The sequence below is a fragment of the Sitophilus oryzae genome, unplaced genomic scaffold (assembly GCF_002938485.1).
Source record: "Sitophilus oryzae breed Bouriz unplaced genomic scaffold, Soryzae_2.0 scaffold_1000_pilon_pilon, whole genome shotgun sequence".
Classification (NCBI taxonomy): Eukaryota; Metazoa; Arthropoda; class Insecta; order Coleoptera; family Curculionidae; genus Sitophilus; species Sitophilus oryzae.
This window is the reverse complement of record NW_022145617.1, coordinates 60,633-81,171: the sequence shown is the minus strand read 5'-3', so window position 1 is coordinate 81,171 and position 20,539 is coordinate 60,633. Positions and strand designations below refer to the sequence as shown.

Sequence of the window (20,539 nt, the reverse complement as noted above, 5' to 3'; positions counted from 1 at the left end):
ATAGACAATTACATTGTGCATCTGATTCACGTAAAATATATAGGGTGTTCTATTTCAATTAAACAAGTTATTGCCATTTAAAGCTAGTAATTATTTAATATAAATTTTTGGACACTCTGTATAAGGTAGTAAAATTTTTATTATTGCAGCACAATATCTGAGCAATAAATAATCTTCAGCAAATATTTAGTATTAAAAATTTTGATACCCTTGGAGAAATGAAGCCTTAAAATTTTTACTGCAATTTCACAAAATTGAAAATATTTCAAAAACGGTAAGTTTTAAGTGTGATAAACCTTAATCAAATTTACCTTTATTTCAATAGTAGAATCCAAAAATAGATTAATATACAGGGTGTTCCATTTTAAAAAATACAACTATAATATTTTTTACTTATTTGTAAAAAAAATCTTGTAAAAATATTTTTAAATTGTAGCTCTAATAGTCCTTCAACGAATACAAAACTTACAATTTGTAAAAATCTAATCGTTTAGCTACAATACTCCGTGTCGTATGTGGTGAACAACCCTGTATAAGGTTGTGGTGATTAACTTTTCTCCTCATATACAATTTAGTCTAGAAGTCTAGATACGCCCCTGGTTCAGATACTAATTAGGTTTCAGTAAGTTGCATTAAAATACAAACTAAAGAAATACAATAGAAAAACTTTAACAAACACCATTTATTAAAAAAACATATTACAAAAAATAAATATTACCTATCATAAAAAAATATGATGTATGAAACTTCAGGGAATGCTATTGCTATTAAAGTACTATACAAAAACTTATCCATCTTTAATCAAATCAATTGGCTTTTAATTAATGCTATAGAAATATATATATTTTTTTTAAGTATTTAATAATATCTACCTAATAATGTTAATGTAAAAGAACACATCGAATTACTAAAATAAAAAAAAGAAAAGAAAAGATAAAATTTAACAAAACATAAAAGAGTAAGATAATCAAAAGTTAATTTAATATAGAAGACTAAACTACTACATATATCGTTGACTATATTGTTGTTATATTGACTATTATCAATATCCACCCCTCTTATTATTTTCAGCTTTTCAATTTTTTATCGCTTTTTGTATAAATTCACTATTGCTAACTATATAAAACGCTAAGAAAGGAATGGTAGAAATATTTTTTTATACAGAAAGTACAATAATAATACGATAAAGAATGTCTTGAAGAGCTTGTCGACTACCCACATCCTGGAAAAAAAAAAAAATATAATTAACAACAAATAAATAAACAAATTTAGTAAATAAAAAAATAAAACCATTTAAACAAGTTAATACTAAACTAAAGGTGTTGGAAAATATTTATACTAAAATTTATGTGGGGGTGGGGGTAGTTTTCACCCTTCCCGTGCTTTTTCTTGATTTTTGTAAAAGTTAGTTGTTAGAGCACTTAGCCTTCTAAATAAGGTTAACAGTGAAAGTCAAAGACTGGGTTTAAACATAAATACTACAAAAACTAAATTTATGGCTGTTAGCAGAAACAACATTCCGAACACCAGAATTTACTTAAATGGAGAGGTCATCAAGCAGGTCACACAATTTAAATATTTGGGATGCATGGTTAACGAAACGTGGGATCCGGATCAGGACATCAAATGCAGGATCGAACAAGCAAGATCTACTTTTCTGAGACTGCGAAGATTTATCGCAGATAGGAATTTGAAGTTCGGCCTTAGATACAGAATGGTGAAGTGCTATGTCTGGTCAGTTTTGTTATATGGTGTGGAAGCATGGACACTGAAGGTAGCAACAATAAACCGAATTGAAGCCTTCGAAATGGGGACCCTACGACGAATGCTAAGAGTGCCCTGGGCCGACCGTGTTAGAAATGAAGACATTCTCAGAAGAGCTGGTCTGGAACAACGTGAACTCTTCGAAATCATCAAGAAGAGGAAAATAGCCTATTTGGGACACATACTACGTGGAGAACGCTATCACTTTCAGCGTCTGATTCTCCAGGGTAAAATAGAGGGGGGCAAAATGGGGATAGGACGAAGGAAGCTATCCTGGCTGAGAAATATTCGTCATTGTACAGGCATACAGGACTTCCAAGCACTCCAAGTCGCGGCAGTTAACAGAACCATCTGATGAGGAAGAAAAAGATGAACGCCTACGCAGGAATCTGCACGACACCTTAAGAAGAAGAAGAGCACTTAGCAAAACCCAGATACCCAAAATCCCTTTCAAATCGGAATAACGGTTCTAAAAATGTGTTTATTTCTTTAAAGTTTGATGCCCTCTAGCGGACAAACGAAGCAGTTTTGTATAGAGGTAAATTGTGTCCAACGAACTTATTTTGATTCCAAAAATACGTAGTAGTTCTATGTCCACGGAATATTGGGAACCCTGTATTTATATACAGGGTGGTCGAAATTGGTCTGTTTTCAGAGAAAACCTATTTTCTGGCTAGATAGAGCAAAACCGACATAGATGTCATGGGCTCAATTTCTGAGAAACGTTTAAAGGCGAAGACTGCTGCCTGGAGGACACTACCCACTAAACATCACCCCCTCGCTCCTGCCACGTCTACCTGGACCCGCTGGACGCATCTCCTCAAGTAGATGCATCTCCTCAAGTAGACGCGTAGTAAAATAATGGCGAAGACTGCCTGTACCTATTTTCACTGCCAACTGAGATACGGGGTCTTTTTGAATTTTTTACCATTTGGAAAATTGCCCATAACTTTTTTATTTCGCAGAATAATAAAATTCTGTAAAAACATTCTTAAGGCACTTTTTTAAGCACAATTCAGTGGCGTAGTCAGTTTTTTTCTATGTTTGCTCTTTTTATCAGAAATAATGAAAAATATAATTTTTTAAATGGAAATCATAGTTGGCTATGAACTTAAAAAAATGCTGGCGTTTAACCCTTTCCAACGATATAAAGTTATGGGTATCTATTTCTAAGAATGAGAGAAATATTAGTTTGTTAATCTTTATATCGAAGCGGGCCTTGATTTTGTGTTGACTTATTTGCCTAATTATTTTTATCACAATTTAATATTCTATATTATTATTTATCTGCAAAATTAATTTAATAATATTTCTCTCATTCTTAGAAATAAATACACATAACTTTATATCGTTGGAAAGGGTTAAAAGCCAGCATTTTTTTAAGTTCATAGTCAACTATGATTTCTATTTAAAAAATTATATTTTTTATTATTTCTGATAAAAAGAGCAAGTATAGAAAAAAACTGACTACGCCACTGGATTGTGCTTAAAAAAGTGCCTTAAGAATGTTTTTACAGAATTTTATTATTCCGCGAAATACAAAAGTTATGGGCAATTTCCCAAATGGTAAAAGATTCAAAAAGACCCCGTATCTCGGTTGGCACTGAAAATATCAACAGGCGGTTTAAGCCATTAAACGTTTCTCAGAAATCGAGCCCATGACATCTATGTTGGGTTTGCTCTATCTAGTCAGGAAATAGTTTTTCTCTGTTAAGACGACTTTTGTTTTCTCTGTCAATTTCGACTACCCTGTACAGTTTGCTAAAAAAATCATGAAATAGGGCTAAATCACTTTAAATTTGACGAGAAATTTTTGCGTTGCATTTTTCTGCATCTGAGTGTAGTATGAAAACTAGAAGGCTAGACTTTATGTACTAAAAAAATGTAGTAAGGTTTTTCTTGTTAAGGCTGTGTCCACTCTCTTTCCACCACTGTTAATACTTACACTTTCATATGTCTTCTAGCTGCTGGTAAAGTGTCATCCGTCTCTTTCAAAATGTACAATCTAGCTGCGTGGACGCAATCCGTGAAATATTCGAAGTAATCCACTCCGTCTCCGTCCACCTTGTACTTTTCTCTCTCCAGTGGATTCATCGTTTTTCGCGCCTCCATACAAACGTCGTTGTTGAAGTCCCACTGGTTGTTTGCGTAGTATTCGAATACTTCGAAACCTTTGAGGATTCGTTTCTGGACTCTTATCAATCTACAATTATTACAAATGTTATTGAGATAATGATCATTCTAATAGTAACACAAAATAATTTAAGGATATGTAGGCATTTCAACCAATAAACCATTATAACCAATGACTAAAGAAGGCAGAGAATATAGAATAGAAATTATAGGGGCGCCATTTTTTTTGGTGGCAAACAAAGGAGGTGACACCAGGGACAATTTTACCGATTTTTAATAGTTTTTTGTTTGTAGTAAACTTTGTATAAACTTTATTACAATGGTGATTTGTTCACCTTTAAAGTGTAAAAGCTGCAGCGAGAAGAAAAAGCCAGGAGTTACGTTTTCTAGGTAAATTATACTACTAGGTAAATTATACTATGAATTCTATAATTATTTTTCTGATATACTATGATTTGTGCTACATATTTGGGTATAATAATTCATACTAGTTTTGTGCCTTCTTAGAACGTTTTAATATTTTTTTCTTTAAATGATTATATAGGGATCAATAAGACAAAATTTTTATTAAAAATATAAATAAATAAATATTATTCATAACTACATAAGTCTAATTTTTAGTAAGTAACACTAAGTACCAACTTAAATTTTAGAAACTCCCCAATTTAGTCGACATCTGGTACCATTTACAAACTAGTTTGGTGAGCTAAAAAACTGAATAATCCATTTTTCACGACTGGCGATGGACTTCTGCCAAACATATGCGGGTAAATCACAACTGGGAAGAGTACCGAACAAAAAGATAACAGAATGTATGCATGTCCAGCGAAAAATGCAGAGGAGACAACTGGTATGGCATGAGTGAGGACCGAATACCAAAGAAAATTCTGAAATGGGCACCATCAAAAAGAACAAAACAAGGGAAGGCCAAAAGCAACATGGATTGGTGGAATTCAAAAAGCTAGGTTGGAGAGGGATTCTCATCTCTGGAGCTAAGAGAACAGAAATGAACATAAAAAAATAATACTTACACTGGTTTATATCCTAAAATAGTTAATAAGGCATCGACTAGAACTGCTGGTACTAAATGAAATAAGAAGAAACAAATATAGTGAACGATTTTCGATCGTTTCATAGATCCACCTGGATACCAAGCCACTCCGTTTAGGGGTATCCTTTCTTCTATAACCTGAAATTAATTATTTTTGTTTTTTAAACCCAAAAAAATAAAATAAAGGAGTGCTTTAATATTTAACATGATATTAATTTAAATGAAGAAGTTAAAGAAATGTATTGTATACATACTCGTCTTCCAATATTGATAATTTCTTCCATGGTTATTTTGTGCTCGCTTGAACTTGTTAAATTGTATATCCATCTGTCGGATCTGAAAACAAATATATTAAATAAATAAATATAATAGATATAATATTCTTATAGGGAAATTAAAATAACTTTGGTTGCACATCATTATACGACCACCAGCAAACTCCATAAGACGACGCATGGTGTCATTGATGACGTGCACCCAAAGTTGTTTTAATTTCCCTATAGATCTTTAGTCTCTAGTATTCGATGACATCTGAACCTGCAATGGATACATATAAAATACTACAAAATCAGTTAAATTTTATATAAAAAAACATATTTTTGTGTTTGTAATTGTTTTAAAAATTAACCGTTTTATTTCATGTGGTTTTAGTCAACAATAAATTAATAATATGTGTAATCTAAAATCTATTCTTCTATGAATATTAAAAAATAGGTACTTAATTTTGTCTGTCTTGATTTTTTTTTAATTTGTAGTAGTAGTCATTTTGCCGACTTAACTCGCAGATCATCATGATTTAAATAAAAAATAGAGAGTTAAGTCACAAAAATGACTTAAATTACATTATATTGATTTAAGTCTTTACGACTTTTTTAAATGACTTGACTTGAAATAAAATGATTTAAGTCAAAGACTTAAGACTTAAATCATTTGAACTTTATGTTGAATATGACTTAAGATTTAAATCATTTTGATTTTATAAATGACTTAAGACTTAGGTAAGTCTTTTTGAAATTGACTTGTTGCAGCTCTGCAAGATAAACCTTTTAATCGGCATTAAATGGCCTACACAAGAAATGTTAACAAGAGAAAAAGTCAGTGGTTTGGTTTTTATTCCCAGTTTTTTTGGAAACATAATTCAGTGATTACCAGGGGTGGATGGGCCATATGGGAAAACGGGAAAATTCCCGGTTGGCCGGTGGGAAGATGGGCCGGTGGCCCGGTCTCGATCAGAACTCAAAAAAAGATCGGATTAGCAAAAATTAAATGGTTAATCTTCTAACTAAAGTGACGTAAGATTCTTAGTGACTCCATAACTAACTAGTCAATTTGCATCAGTATAATTGTCAGTTGCTTTTAGACATAAACTCCAATTTGTAAAATAACTATTGTAAGATGTATTTCTCTGGGACACTGCACACATTTTCAAACACAACAAACATCTGTTGTTTGTTCGGTTTGAAAATTTTTATTATATAAGGAGAGTCTATAAGTGCAAATATTTTCAGGGCTGGTAGATCTCAATAAAAGAAACATAATATATATTCTTTTTACCGAGTTTCAAATAAGTTCAATCGAGTTATTAAAGTTTGGAAATTTAAAAAAATAGATTTATTTTTAAAAAAAATTGAACCACCTCAATTTTTCGGTATTTGCATCTCTTTTAGTCCCGTAATATCAGAGATTAAGAAAAGCTACCGTGGGAAAATTTGCGGTGAATAGGAAGTTTTAAAAAGTTTTCTAAAGTATACAGGAAAATTTAAAAGAAAATGCTCGATTTTTATCATATTTTTTTGCAAAAATCCTCATAGACGTGTTCCTGATGGGGTCGAAATATACCACCCCTGAAACTATTTGCACTTATTTAAGGCTCACCGTGTATAGTTTTATCACTATTCTTTTATTAATAACTAATAAAAATGACTGACTGGCAGCAGAAAAAAGAATGAATAGCATTAGGCAAATTTAAATAGTTTCGCTCTAAGTGTATACTAAGAATACGGTAGCGTAGATTTACAACTGGGGGCCTCAGTGCAATATTTTTCGAGCTCCGCTTTGTAAAAAGGTAGACGAATTTGACGCCAACTCTGGGGTTGACAGTGAAGATACAGTGGTGGCCAAAAGTATGGAAACTTTTTACTTTTTAAAATATTATAGAAAATATTGCTATGCTTAAACTCTCAGGAATATAAATGAACAGCTTATCAGCAAATAAAAGTATTCCAAAAATTACACAGCGAAAAAAATCTGTTTAGCAGTTTTTGTAGGAGAACAATAGATTTCTTGTGGCCAAAAGTATGGAAACCATAAATAAATACATTAAAATTATTTAGTTTAAGCTGATAAACGGTACGATTTGCTTCAGATAAATATAAACATCATGCCCAAGTCTAAATATTTCTCTACGGATTTAAAAAATAGAATAGTTGAATTATACAAATAAGTAAAAATTTAAACATTTTAAAAGGCACCGTTTCGAAAATAATTCGTAAATTTAATAAAACAGGGAACGTTTCAACAGCTTTTAAGTCAGGAAAACCAAGAAAGTTGTGCAACAGGACAATGAAAGTAATGAAGAGAATATCAATGGGAGATCCAAGAAAAACATCCACAGACATTTCTTGAGAAATGGGTGAAAGGGGAATATCGGTGTCTGCACGCACGGTGAGAAGAAGGTTGGATGACATGGGACTTTTTGGAAGAGTTGCGGTGAAGAAACCACCAATATCAAAGAAAAATAGGATAGCCCGCTTTAAATTTGCTCAAGATCATCTCACCTGGTCTTATCAGAAATGGAATACTGTACTGTTTAGCGACGTAAGCAAGTTTCAACTGTTTGGTAGTGACGGGAGACGTTATGTCCGAAGACCAAAGGTACACGGTACAGCCATAAGTACCAGATGCCCACAGTAAAAACATGGGGTGGGAGTATAATGGTATGGGGGTGTTTTTCTCGTTCAAGTGTTGGTCCTCTTGTTAAAATTGATGGGATAATGGACCGTTTTTTGTACAAAGACATATTGGAGAATAATATGCTGCCTCATGCTGATGAAGAAATGCCACTCAGATGGTTGTTCCAGCAAGACAATGATCCTGAGCACAAATCTCGGTTTGTTCAAAATTGGTTAAATGAACATAATGTTCCACTAATGGATTGGCCCTCACAGTCTCCGGATCTTAATCTCATTAATAATCATTTGGATAGCAAAATTCGAAGCCATTCTATTTCAAATAAAAATGAATTATGGGAAGTGCTAAAAACTGAATGGGCGGCCATTTCCAGTAAAGATTGTACGAGATTGATCGATTCGATGCCACGAAGATGTAGAGAAGTAATTAATTCAAAGAGATATTCCACTAAATATTAGTAATTTTTATATTATCTTGAATTAAATAAACATTCTTCTTAAGTTTCCATACTTTTGACCAAGAAAATATTCATAATTTTTTATATATTTTTTGATAGCTGTAATTTTTTATTTAAATGTATCAGGTTTTGTAGGAAATTATTTGTAGGTCACGATTATATAAGTCGTTTTATTTCATAGTTTAATTTTTCAGCATAAATGACAAATTAAAAAAGTTTCCATACTTTTGGCCACCACTGTATATCTATGTTTGGTTTGAATTGGGGAAGTCTGAATACTAAAAGCCAAGTCTAAATTGTTGTTTAAAATGTTGCTAATATTAATTTACTCAAAAATTATTGAGACAGCAGAGAAGATTTAAATAAGGTTTAAACTAGATTAGATAATAAAATATTAATATGTCTCGAAAATCCAAATACTCTTATTATAGACTGTAACATAGCATCACATCAGAATATATTTATATCCACTGCCTAGGTATTGCCTACGTTTTTTTTCGTTTGAGTCTTGGCATTATCATACAAGATGCCAAATGTAGAAAAGTATAGAGGAAAATTTTCGTAATAAGAAAAAGGATAAGAACTATACAATAACCTAAAAATGCAGCTGTTTTAATGGCGACCGCAGTTCATTAAGTTAAAAACACGTATACACGACGAGGCAGTGCCTTCTATTAAAAGATCAGCCTACGGGCGAGATTTATGACGTCACGCTAGTTAGATATAACGGATTAATAAATATGTTGTAGAATACATGGAAAACATAATTATTCCTCAGATTTTTGGTTTGTATTTTAAAAATGATATAGTTTACATGAAATATACATAATATACAGTTAATAACTACAACATATATACCTATTTATAGTAATAAATACTTTGGCAAATAAACTATGAACCATACAAATGCAGCAAATGTTTTACAATGTACAAATAATGTATAGGTACATAAGATAATGGGTAAAATGTAAATATATTTTAAATTTTCGGGTTTGAAAATCGATCTAATTTAACAAAAAACATTCAATATCTACTAATAGTGATGTATTATTATTTGCATTCACAAAATTTATATGTATATTTTGCAAGTATCAATGTTCAAAAAAATAATATTTACAAATAATACAATATTATCTAAAAAAAGGCGTCAGCGATGGCTATGAAATGAAGATCGCTGGCATTTTATATGTAAAATTATTCTAAAATTTTTGATTTTCTTGGGATTTTAGGTTCAGGGAAAAACGCTGATTTAAGATTTCATTTGTTTTCCATTATTTTTATTTGGTTTAAAAAAAAACGTTTCGGCTAACTATAGCCTTCATCAGTGTTGTGTCATATGAGAAAAATAATGTCGATATATAATCCAAAAATTACATATACAATATAATTCACACCTCATAATGTTTACTGCAATTAATAAACTAATATAAACTTATCAAAAGATGACCACATATTTTTTAAAATTATTATTCTTAACACTAAAATTATCTACATTGACTATGGAGTACGCAGTAAACATTATGTGTGTGGTGTGAATATTTTATATGTAATTTTTTGGATTGTATTTGACACTATTTTTTTCATATGACACAACACTGATGAAGGCTATAATGTTAGCCGAAACGTTTTTTTTTAAACCAAATAAAAATAATGAAAACCAAATGAAAAACTTAATCAGCGTTTTTCCCGAACCTAAATCCCAAAAAATCAAAAATTTAGAATATTTAGAAACAAGGTTCAAGAATATCAAATTTTCCAAGATTGTAAAATTCTAGTTAATTATTTTATGTGTACAGTTATTTAGGGAATGTCATCGATGTTCATTTCCAAGCCAACTAGACGCCGATTTTTTTCGATGATACGGTATAATTCTTACGTAAAATGTAAATAACATTAGACCAATTAAAACAAAGAAATATGAATTTCTTAGTATTTTTAGTAACACCTTTATTCTTAAAACTTAATTTTGTATTATGCAAATATACCAATTTTATTGTTATTTTATTCATATTGTATTCAGCCATCACTTAAATAGTTGATATTAATATGGTATTATAAATAATCAACACTATTCATTAAAAATTACTGAAAAAATATATGTTATGCTTGACAACTTGACATACATTATATATTATCAAACAAAAACACATTCTTCTTTTAAACTGTATCAGTCTTGTATTTACAAAAATCTTTTTTAAAATTTGGACTCAAAATAATAATCTTTTTCATGATCTTTAATACACATATTCTTTATTTTTCCCTAGATCATAATACCTACTTACGTGTTTGAATCTATCGAAGCTGAACCAACAACACTTGGAGTGGAGATTCCACAATATGAATAAAATAAACATAATTGTCCAGTTTTCATTAATACCATCATGGGAGAATATTATTTTTAAATTTATTAAAGATATTTTCAATAGAATTCTCTTGATTTATAACTCGTACCCACTTTTCTTGCTCTTCCGGACACTTTAGGCTGCCTAGTATAACTATCCTTTCCACCAGGAACACAACAAAGATGAGGCATAGCACCAAAAACACACTCCACTTAAGCTTTATTGATGAATTGTTAGAGTCTTAAAAAACACACACAAAAATCACGATGAGTAAAAAATGTATGGGCACTTTTAGGTTAAATCACTTACACAACGTGTAATTTTTTAATTTTTCTATTTTTTTATGCGAAACCGAGAGTGACCATATATCTGGTAGTAGTTTATGTCACTTAAACACCAAAATAATTAGTTTTTTGCACTACAATAATAAATAATACCAAAAATCATAGAGTTAAAACCAAAAATCAACCGACAAAATATGAAACGGAATCTAACATCTAACCCGATATCTAAGTATGTACAGCTGATGAAGTAAACAAAAGTCCGCCCCCAGGCTGATCTTTTAAAGAACGGCAGTGGACGAGGCTGCTGCTGTACTAGAAAATATTTCTTTCTACAATGTGTAAGAAAGTATATACCTGAAAAGCTAAAAATAATGTATTTCACAGAGGATTGGGTCAGCTGAACTGAATGAATTTAAAGTTTCTCAAAATCGTAGCCTATTCAAGATCAAATTACCGTTATCGATAATGGAAATAAAGCAGTAGAACCCTGTAAATCTGACCCATTTTGTTGTAAAAATTCAGATATCAGACCCAATATCGATCTTTATGAAAATTTTGATAAAGACAATTTAAAGGCAAAAGAGCTTTTTCGCACGAGTAAAAAAACACCCTTACTTATATTATTACGTATAAATAAAATATGTTTCTTCGTTATAGTCATTTTGTTTTTGTGGATTTGGGTCGGTTGCCTGTTTTTCCCGGGTCGGTTTCCACTTTCCCATCCACTCCTGGTGATTACACGTCTCTGGTAAATCTGTCGACACTTTCTTAGACTTTTCTTAGTATTAAAATATTATCACTTATAGTAACATTTGCGTTCAAAATTGCATTCGAGTCGCTAAAAACACTTGGAAGAAAATTATAATAAACAGGAAAGAAATTCAGACTTTATCCTTCTGTAGCTACGAAACAAATCAGAATCGGACGTATGTTGATAGAAGAAATAAATCTTAATTTAGGTGAGGCATTACCCCACGAGGAGCTGGCATATGTGTTTTTTGAAACACCTTTTTTAACCTAACTTTGGTATGACTAGACAGAAAGTTCAAAAGCTCGATATGCTGCCAGAAGTTAAACACAGTATTGCATAAATTGTGACTATAAAAAAAAACTTACTTGTTACCGACATAATCGTAAACAGATAGAACAGTCGCGTTTACGAATATGTCCACTGGCATGTAATCGGCATAACTATCCGTTTGGCAGTACATCGTCCTGATGACGCCTTTTCCAGCACCGATCAGCAAACCCGTAGGTCCATTGATGTTGTCCGTCCAGCCTGGCAAAGGCTCTTTCCAAATAGGTATCACTAAAAAACAAAACACATTTTAAAAGATTTGAATATACAAGATATTATCTCATATATAATCCAAATTCATTAATTGAGGCGTCAAGTTGCAAAACCCGCCTTATCAATTTTTTTTAAATGGCCTAATGACATATATTAATACTGGGAACCCTGAAATCTACATAAACATAATCCCAAATTTCAGTAAAAGTCGCTTTCTTATATAAAATTCACTACAAATTACTGCAGCAAAATCCGTCTTATCCATTAATATTTGCTTTTTATTGTCATTATTATTACAAATTCCGCATTTTTTCATAAGCTTTTTACACAAGTATAATATTACTACTGCAGTCTTTTCAAATCCTTACTTAATTTTAATAAAATAGTATATTTAATAAATCAAGTTAGGATGCAAATATCGTATGATCTAAAAAAAATGGCGTCCAGTTAGCTAGGAAATAACAATCGATGGCATTTCATATAAAAATTTATATATAAAATGACAGCGTTCTTCATTTCATAGCCAATAGGCATCATACTGCAACAAAACCCCCCTTATCCGAATTATTTTTGTGGTTTTTTTGTGGAAATTAAATATTAATTTTTATTTCTAGAAAAATGACATACAAAACAATGATTCTATTCAATGGACACGTTTTTTTGCAAATTAACACTTCAAACATTTGCTAAAACAGTTTTTGCTTATTATGTCGAAGACCGATTTTGCAATTAGGTTATTTGCGAATTATTTATCAAATCGAAAATAACTGACTTAATTATAAAAATATCATAAACATACAGGGTGGTCCGAATTGTAATCGGGAGATTTTGGCAGCATATTTTGAAGGAAAAATTAAGTGAAAAAGTTCATATAAATTTATGTTCTAAAATTCTTCGTTTCGGAGACAAAGGGTTTAGAAGTTTCATTTTATAGATTTTTGGGTGTCTTTTGACATAAGAAATTTGATATCGATGTGAATATCACTCTTACTTGTAGGGGGCGCCACCTACATATTTTTAAACTTGTTTGAAGTGTAATAACTTTTCGACCGTACCTGTAAAAACTAATGAGTGAAAAAATATACATTTTTTTAAGTAAAAATGGTCTCTTTGCAAAAATCGCTACGAACAACCGTTCTCAAGATATTTGGAATGGAAATAGTCAATACATGCCATCATTGACAAAAAATAAAGATATGTTTGAAAATTCTTTATTTTTTTAAATCATAAATTTTTCTACAAAATATTATGATAAAACAGTTTCAGTTGAACCTTTGGCACAAAAACATTGCAAATTTATAATTTCAGTCTAATAACTATCTTGTCAACATGTAAAAACGCCGGAAATGCATTTTTTCACTCATTAATGTAATACAGACGAGAACGATATATTATTACACTTCAAAACAGTTGAAAAATATGTAGGTGGCGCCCTCTACAAAATCATATTGACATCAAAATCAAAGTTTTCATGTCAAACAACTCCCAGACACCAATTTTCATCCAAATATTGACGTTACTTCACAAATTATTTCGAAAAAATCGAAAAATAAAAATGAAACTTCTACACCCTATAACTCCGAAACTAATCATTTTAGGACATACATTTAACGAAGTTTTTTACTTATTTTTATCTGCAGAATATGCTGCCGAAGTTTCCGGAATACAGTTCGGACCACCCTGTATTATCTGGCTATTTTTTCTAATGGTGGTTTTATTATTATTTTTTAAAAATTAGGTGTGTTATTTTGACTCTTACCAACCGATGGTCTCAAAATGATTACTGGCAGTTTATCTTTCTGTTCCACAACCAAAGCTTCTCCTAACGCCTTGGTAAAGGCATATGTATTTGGAATATCACCCAATAATCTAAAAAAGAAATATAATTGAATATAACTACGCTAATGTTAATAACAGAGGAGTCCAAGATGCTAAATGGGGATTTAAAATTGGATGCTAAAAAGAAGAAAAAAAAAAGATTATACAAAGAGTTAGGGGAAAAACCGACCATGTCCATTTTATGAAATTTCTAAGTAGTCAACTTAAATTGTTGAGAATAGCAACTACCAAATACGTGTTAAATTGTAATTGAATATAACAAACGATGTCCGAATAACGCATCCAGTAATACATTTTTGTATCTTAACACCATGTTGAAGATACAAAATTTTGGGGGTACTTAGCAGGGTGCAAGGTTTTTCCCTTGTGTTATTTTGACGCGCTTGAGTAAATCCCCAATCCTGCCTTCGACTCTACTACAGTAAAACTTCCCATTTCGGCCACTTCTAAAAAGCGGTCACTTCTGTTAGCGGTCAATTTTCAGTTGTTTGAATTAATCTTAGGGGAATTCCTATATTAAAATATTTCTCAATAACGTTAATTCCGAAAGCGGTCACCGGCCGCTTCTAAAGGTACATTTTAGGGAAAAACCCATTAAATTTATTGCCCCAATACCGGCCAAAAACCGAACCCTTCGAACCTTTTTTTTTGTCTAACAAGAGCTGTTTCAGGACACTTTAGGAAAGTCCAAGCAATAAACATTTATAATTTGTTTGAGAAATAGGTACAGAGAGTGACAAATACAATACAAATTCGTCAGTAGTTTGCTGAAATTTTTGGGAGATATAGAATCAGTTTAGTTTCTTACTCTGAAAGAACAGCAACCATGTCTTTGAAACGTAAACGTTTGTCTATTAAAGAGAAATTAAATATTGTCGCGGAAAGTGAAAAATATAACAGCAGTGCTCGAAAGTTGGCGGAAAAGTTTGGTGTTGGAAGAACGCAAGTGAACGACATTTTAAAAAACAAAGTGGAATTAAAAAAAATGTTTGAAGAAGAAGGATGCAATGCAGATAAAAAACGAAAGTTTCCTAAAACAGAAGGATTTGCAATCGATCAACTAGTTTACGAATGGTTTTGTAAGGCAAGGAACAAAAACATACCCATATCGGGAACCTTAATTCGGGAAAAAGCTCTTGAGGTATCTACATCCTTGAAACTTAGTGAATTTAAGGCTTCAACTGGCTGGTTAAATAAGTTTTGCAAGAGACATAATATTAACTTCAAAACAATTTGTGGTGAGTCTGCAGATGTGGATGAAGTGACTGTTGAAGACTGGAAAACAAAATTAACAGCAATCATTAAGGAATACGACACTAAAGACATTTTTAATGCAGACGAAACAGGGCTTTATTATATGGCAATGCCAAACAAAACCTTTGCTTTAAAGAATGATAAATGTGCTGGCAAAAAATCAGCTAAACAACGAGTGACACTGCTTTTCTGTTGCAGCATGCATGGTGAGAAGGAAAATCCGCTAGTTATAGGTAAGAGCAAAAACCCGAGATGTTTTAAAGGAGCGCATGTAGATAAATTGCCGATAGAATGGGTATCCAACAAAAAAGCTTGGATGACGACAGATATAATGACATCTTGGCTCAAAACCTTTGACACCAAAATGAAACGGCAGGGTAGAAAAGTTCTTTTATTTTTGGATAATGCCACGTCTCACCCAAAAATAGAACTTGAAAATGTTCGTATAATTTTTTTTCCTCCAAATACGACATCTCATTGCCAGCCGTTGGACCAAGGAATTATTCAAAATTTTAAATTAAAATATCGTCAATTTTTTATTAAAAGACTTTTGACTTTTACTAATACCGAAGAAACGATGGAAAAGGCTAAAGAGAGCATAAATTTGGCAAGTACTATGGTGTGGATAAGTACAGCATGGAAAAATGTTACATCGAACACTATAAAAAAATGTTTCCAAAAAGCGGGATTTGCAACCGTCAAAGGGGACGATGCATTTGACGAAGAGGACGACATTCCTTTAAGTCAGTTATCTTCAATTTTAAAAAACATGCCAGGAAGTCCAGATCTTAAAGAATATCTGACAGTCGATTCAGATGTCCCTACGGAAAATCCTAGTTTAGAGATGCAGGGAATAATCCAGGAATTTACAAACAACAAGGACAGACAGGACTCCACTCAAGCCGAAGAGGAAGAAGATGAAGGCCAAGACATTCTGTGTTCATCTATAAATAATATGAGTGAAGTATGTGAAAAATTAAGAGACATTCAGAATTTTTTGGTGATTCAAAACAAAGACGAACTAGCGGTTGATATTGCCCATACTTTGATGAAATTTGAAAGTGAAATTACAAAAATCAAAATTAAAAATTTAAAGCAGACTACCATTAATCAGTTTTTCACCATATAAATAAGGTTATCATTTTGTAACTTTTAAAGTCAATTGTACATATGTATATAAGAATACCTATGTGTAAAATACATATGTATACATTGTAAGTTTTTTTTCAAAATTATTATGTAATAAAAGTTTTTTGTAACAACTGAATTATTTTTTTGTGCCAAAATCTAAAACTGAAGATCATTTATTAACACTTATTGTGTGTTTGTACTACATGCTCGTACTTAATTTTAATTACTTTGCACGTTTCCAAAATAAAGGCATTTTACATTGGTATCTGTATTTTATTGTTCCCAATAGTGGCCACTTCCCTTAACGGCCACATTCCTTTGAAAATTTTTGTGGCCGCTCTATGGAAGTTTTACTGTATTAATAATAATAGCTCCCGTATATAGCGTTTAACGCCTTGGAGTAGCAAGTAGCAAGGCACAGCTTGCCATGCTAGAGCCGTTCGGTATACAAGGCAAGTAATGCGGCTAGCATATTTATTTTATTAAAAATAGTTGGCTGATGAAAAGTCGGCTGCAGGATTCGAACCCACAACCTTGAGATTGGTAGATGAGAGCTGTACCTCTACGCCATCGGGCACCTCTCCTCTACTATTAACTAGATTTAATAATAATACAAGCATTTTCTCGTAGTGATCTAGTTTATTACATTATGTTGTATCACAGTAAAAACAAAATATCAACTTCTTACGCCACCTATTCTGAGAGCCAGCTGTTGCTGTTCATTTTAATCCTTCTGTGACAATCTATAATTTATTCACTAATAAATATTATAAAAACTCGGTCAACTGTTCACAATAGCTTTTGCTTGTTTCGATTTTCTTTAAATGTTTTATGTTTTCTTTTAATTAGTATAATTAATAGAGGAAAGTATGGTCCTTATGCAATTAGTTCGCGCGTTACATTAATAAACGGTACCGTTTTTTTATGTAACAAGTGTCGCTGAAAGGTTAACAATTTTAATAAGAGAAGATATTAAGTTTTTTTAACTCTCGTGATAAAAAAAGAATCATTATTTGACATTGGGTAAAAAAAATAAAGCTAATAATGTAGTGTTTATAATGCAAAATAATAACAAATGTACAGGGTGGCTCGAATTCGACGCTCATCATTGGGATTTTGGAAACCGTAAGAGATACAGGATCGGTTAAATGGAGGTAAAGTTGCGCAATTTGATGCTCAATGAAATGCCGTATTGCATTTTGAAAAATTCCGAATACTTCCGAATATATTCGAAAAAAAAAACGCAATTTTCAATTTTGTTTTCTATGGTTTCCTGGCTTTATTTGTTCAGATAACTTAAAATGAAAAACACATTTTCATGGCCACTTTTTCTGCTCTCTAACTCTGTGTGATTAAATATTGACTCTGACGTTTCGGCTTCTGGCGACCATCATCAAGTTATTTATTTTAAATACGGACATGATTTTTTTTCAATTTAATTAAATCCTTTCATCACTCTTAAAACACTATATATTGATATTTTGATATTTGCCGACGTTTCGTACAGAAAATTCCATCACCAGAATATTTTGTGCAAAGAAAAAAAAAAATTAAAAATAAAAATGTAATACAGCATTTTATTGAGCATCAAATTGCGCAACTTTGACTCCATTTTACCGATCCTGTATCTCTTACGGTTTCCGAAATCCCAATGATGAGCGTCGAATTCGAGCCACCCTGTGCATACACTTTAACACTATAATACAGGGTATTTTGTTCACACCTTGTCAGCAATTTTTACTTGTTAATTGCATTTTCTCAGATGAATAATTAAAAATATAGGTCATTTAGGAAGTGACAATGTTGCATCCCTTTTAGTGCCGTAACTATGAAAATATCAGATATTAAGAAATTATACCGTGGGAACATTTGCGGTGGACAGGCAGTTCTAAAAAATTTTCGTAAAATTTACAGGGAAATTTAAAGAAAACGCACGATTTTCAACATTTTTTTGGGGGAAAAAATCTCATAGACGTATTCCTGGGGTCAAAATATACCACCCTCGAAAATATTTGCACTTATTTAAGACTCACCCTGTATAAGAACATTACTTCCCTAAAGACAATCAAATTTAAATAACTGTTTTAGTATCATTTTTAGTATCATCACTTTCTGCACATTAAATTTTTCTAAAATAACATAATTTTCGACTGATTGAATTCAGTTGACGGAAATTTAGACGGACAAATCTGGTCACTTTAATTTTAAGTACCTAGTTTTGTATGAATTAAGAATTAATCAAAAATACTCACTTCGGTGTAATCATGTCAATGACCTCCTCACTCATCCATTCAACAGTTCTGATCATATCGTGGGGATTTGTTGGTGGGGGATATACCTTTTCATATAGAATTTTTTCGTTCAAATGGCAGTATGCAGTGGAAACGTGGACAAAACACTAAAAAATACAATAATTAAATAAAAACTTGTAGGTAATCAAAATGAAAAATAAATATTTTATTAAAATCAAGCGATAGATTTATTTTAAAAAATGATTTACTTCAAATTTGGAACTGTATATACAAAACTTTGTTTTAAATGATAAATAATATATTGTTTTAACATGCTTCCAAGCAATAATAATAAAAATAATGAAAATGCACCGAACTTTAAAATATTTATTTTTTTATAGAGATTTACTTCTTACTTTACTTCTACTACGAGTCGCCTTTGACGTAGCTGTTCTTTTGTCTCGCTAATAAGAAAATTAAAAAGCTTTGCAGGATTGAAGAAATCCAAAAGCAGATTTCCTTAGGCTGCATGCAATTTCTTTAATAACAAAGTAAGAGTTTATGAGGTTGAGCCTCTATGGCTTGGCTAATTAATAGTCCAAGAGTCGGTGCAAAAACTTGGAAGAGTTTTCTGAAGCAAAGGTACAGTTGGCAGAACGTCCCAGAACTGGAATCTGGGACACCTGGCGCTGAGAAGCGCGCAAAGATGTTCAAATTTCAATTAATACCTCCAAACTGTTTTCTGAAGGCTGAAAATTTGTAGGTAACATTCGAATGCAATGTAAAACAAAAATATAACAGTCAGACAGAGCAGTATGGGGACACAAAGCGTCAGCGCTACCTCAAACGCGCTGTCAAAAAAATGTTGACTCAAAGTGATTTCTGATTACTGAAACTTTTGCAAGGTAATAGTGAAAACAATATATTTATTAATAAAAACAGATCAGACTCGTCGATAATAGAACCCCGTCAGTCAGCTGATGGAAGTGAGAAGAGTAACAGCGTTAATTAGAAGGTAAAAAAGAGTACCTACGGGCGAAGTAAATGATATCTAGGGCTTGACCTCACCAAAGTATCACCGATTGTCACTTCCCAGCCGTCTTTGACGCGGTTTTTTCGTATGGTAATTTTGTTAAAAAATTAATTAAAATTATGCTTACCTTTAATGCTTTACATTCTTTTGCAAGATCCAACATTAGTTTGGTACCTCTAACGTTGAGCAGCACAGCCTTTTTAAGTGCCTCGTCAAATCGAATGGTGGCAGCACAGTGGTATATAATGTCTACCTCTTTAGTTATCCTTTCTCTATCCTCGGGACAAAGGCCTAGATTTGGTAAACTAACATCTCCAACGATAGGTACGATTTTCTTCAGGACTTCATCTCCTTTTTCTTTCCGAACTGTGTCAAATAACTGAAAAAAAGAACAACTTAAATAAGTTTTATCTACAATCATAGGCTTAGCCAGGTTTTGACTTAGGGTGAGAAAAAAATAAAAAGTTAGTACAAAAGGTATAGTACAAAAATCTTCTTTATCTTATGCTTTTACTAAAAAAAAACAATAACTTCGTTCTTATCTAGTGACGAGCAAATGCAAGACTCGCTTGGTCTTGGTTTTGCAGGCTAATAATAGTCTTGGTCTTGGCCTTGCTGCAAGATTCTTGCAAGTCTTGCACATTTTAATAGCTCTTTACTAAAGGCACTTTCTACAGAGAAAATAATTAAATAAATAATATACAGTATGTCCCCGGATTTTCTTTACAAGAGAAAACACTTTCTTATTATTGACATTTTGAGAAAAAGGCATTCTTCAAAAAAATTTTGCTCGTTCTAAAATGGTTAATCCCGTTATTT

The 20,539-nt window shown here is 31.9% G+C and overlaps 1 protein-coding gene across 1 annotated transcript in view; it reads right to left on the bottom strand.

Moving 5' to 3' along the window:
• Window positions 1-699: 699 nt before the first annotated feature.
• LOC115890375 (putative fatty acyl-CoA reductase CG5065) overlaps window positions 700-20,539 on the bottom strand; it is a 54,842-nt gene continuing 35,002 nt past the window's right edge. Inside the window, exons 3-10 of the mRNA XM_030910923.1 lie at window positions 19,848-20,099; window positions 18,709-18,854; window positions 13,992-14,101; window positions 12,058-12,250; window positions 5,203-5,284; window positions 4,929-5,086; window positions 3,710-3,967; window positions 700-1,222 (exon numbers count right to left, since the gene is read on the bottom strand). Coding sequence (XP_030766783.1) covers window positions 1,129-1,222; window positions 3,710-3,967; window positions 4,929-5,086; window positions 5,203-5,284; window positions 12,058-12,250; window positions 13,992-14,101; window positions 18,709-18,854; window positions 19,848-20,099 — 1,293 coding nt within the window. The 3' untranslated portion in view covers window positions 700-1,128. The remainder of the gene's footprint in view (window positions 1,223-3,709; window positions 3,968-4,928; window positions 5,087-5,202; window positions 5,285-12,057; window positions 12,251-13,991; window positions 14,102-18,708; window positions 18,855-19,847; window positions 20,100-20,539) is intronic.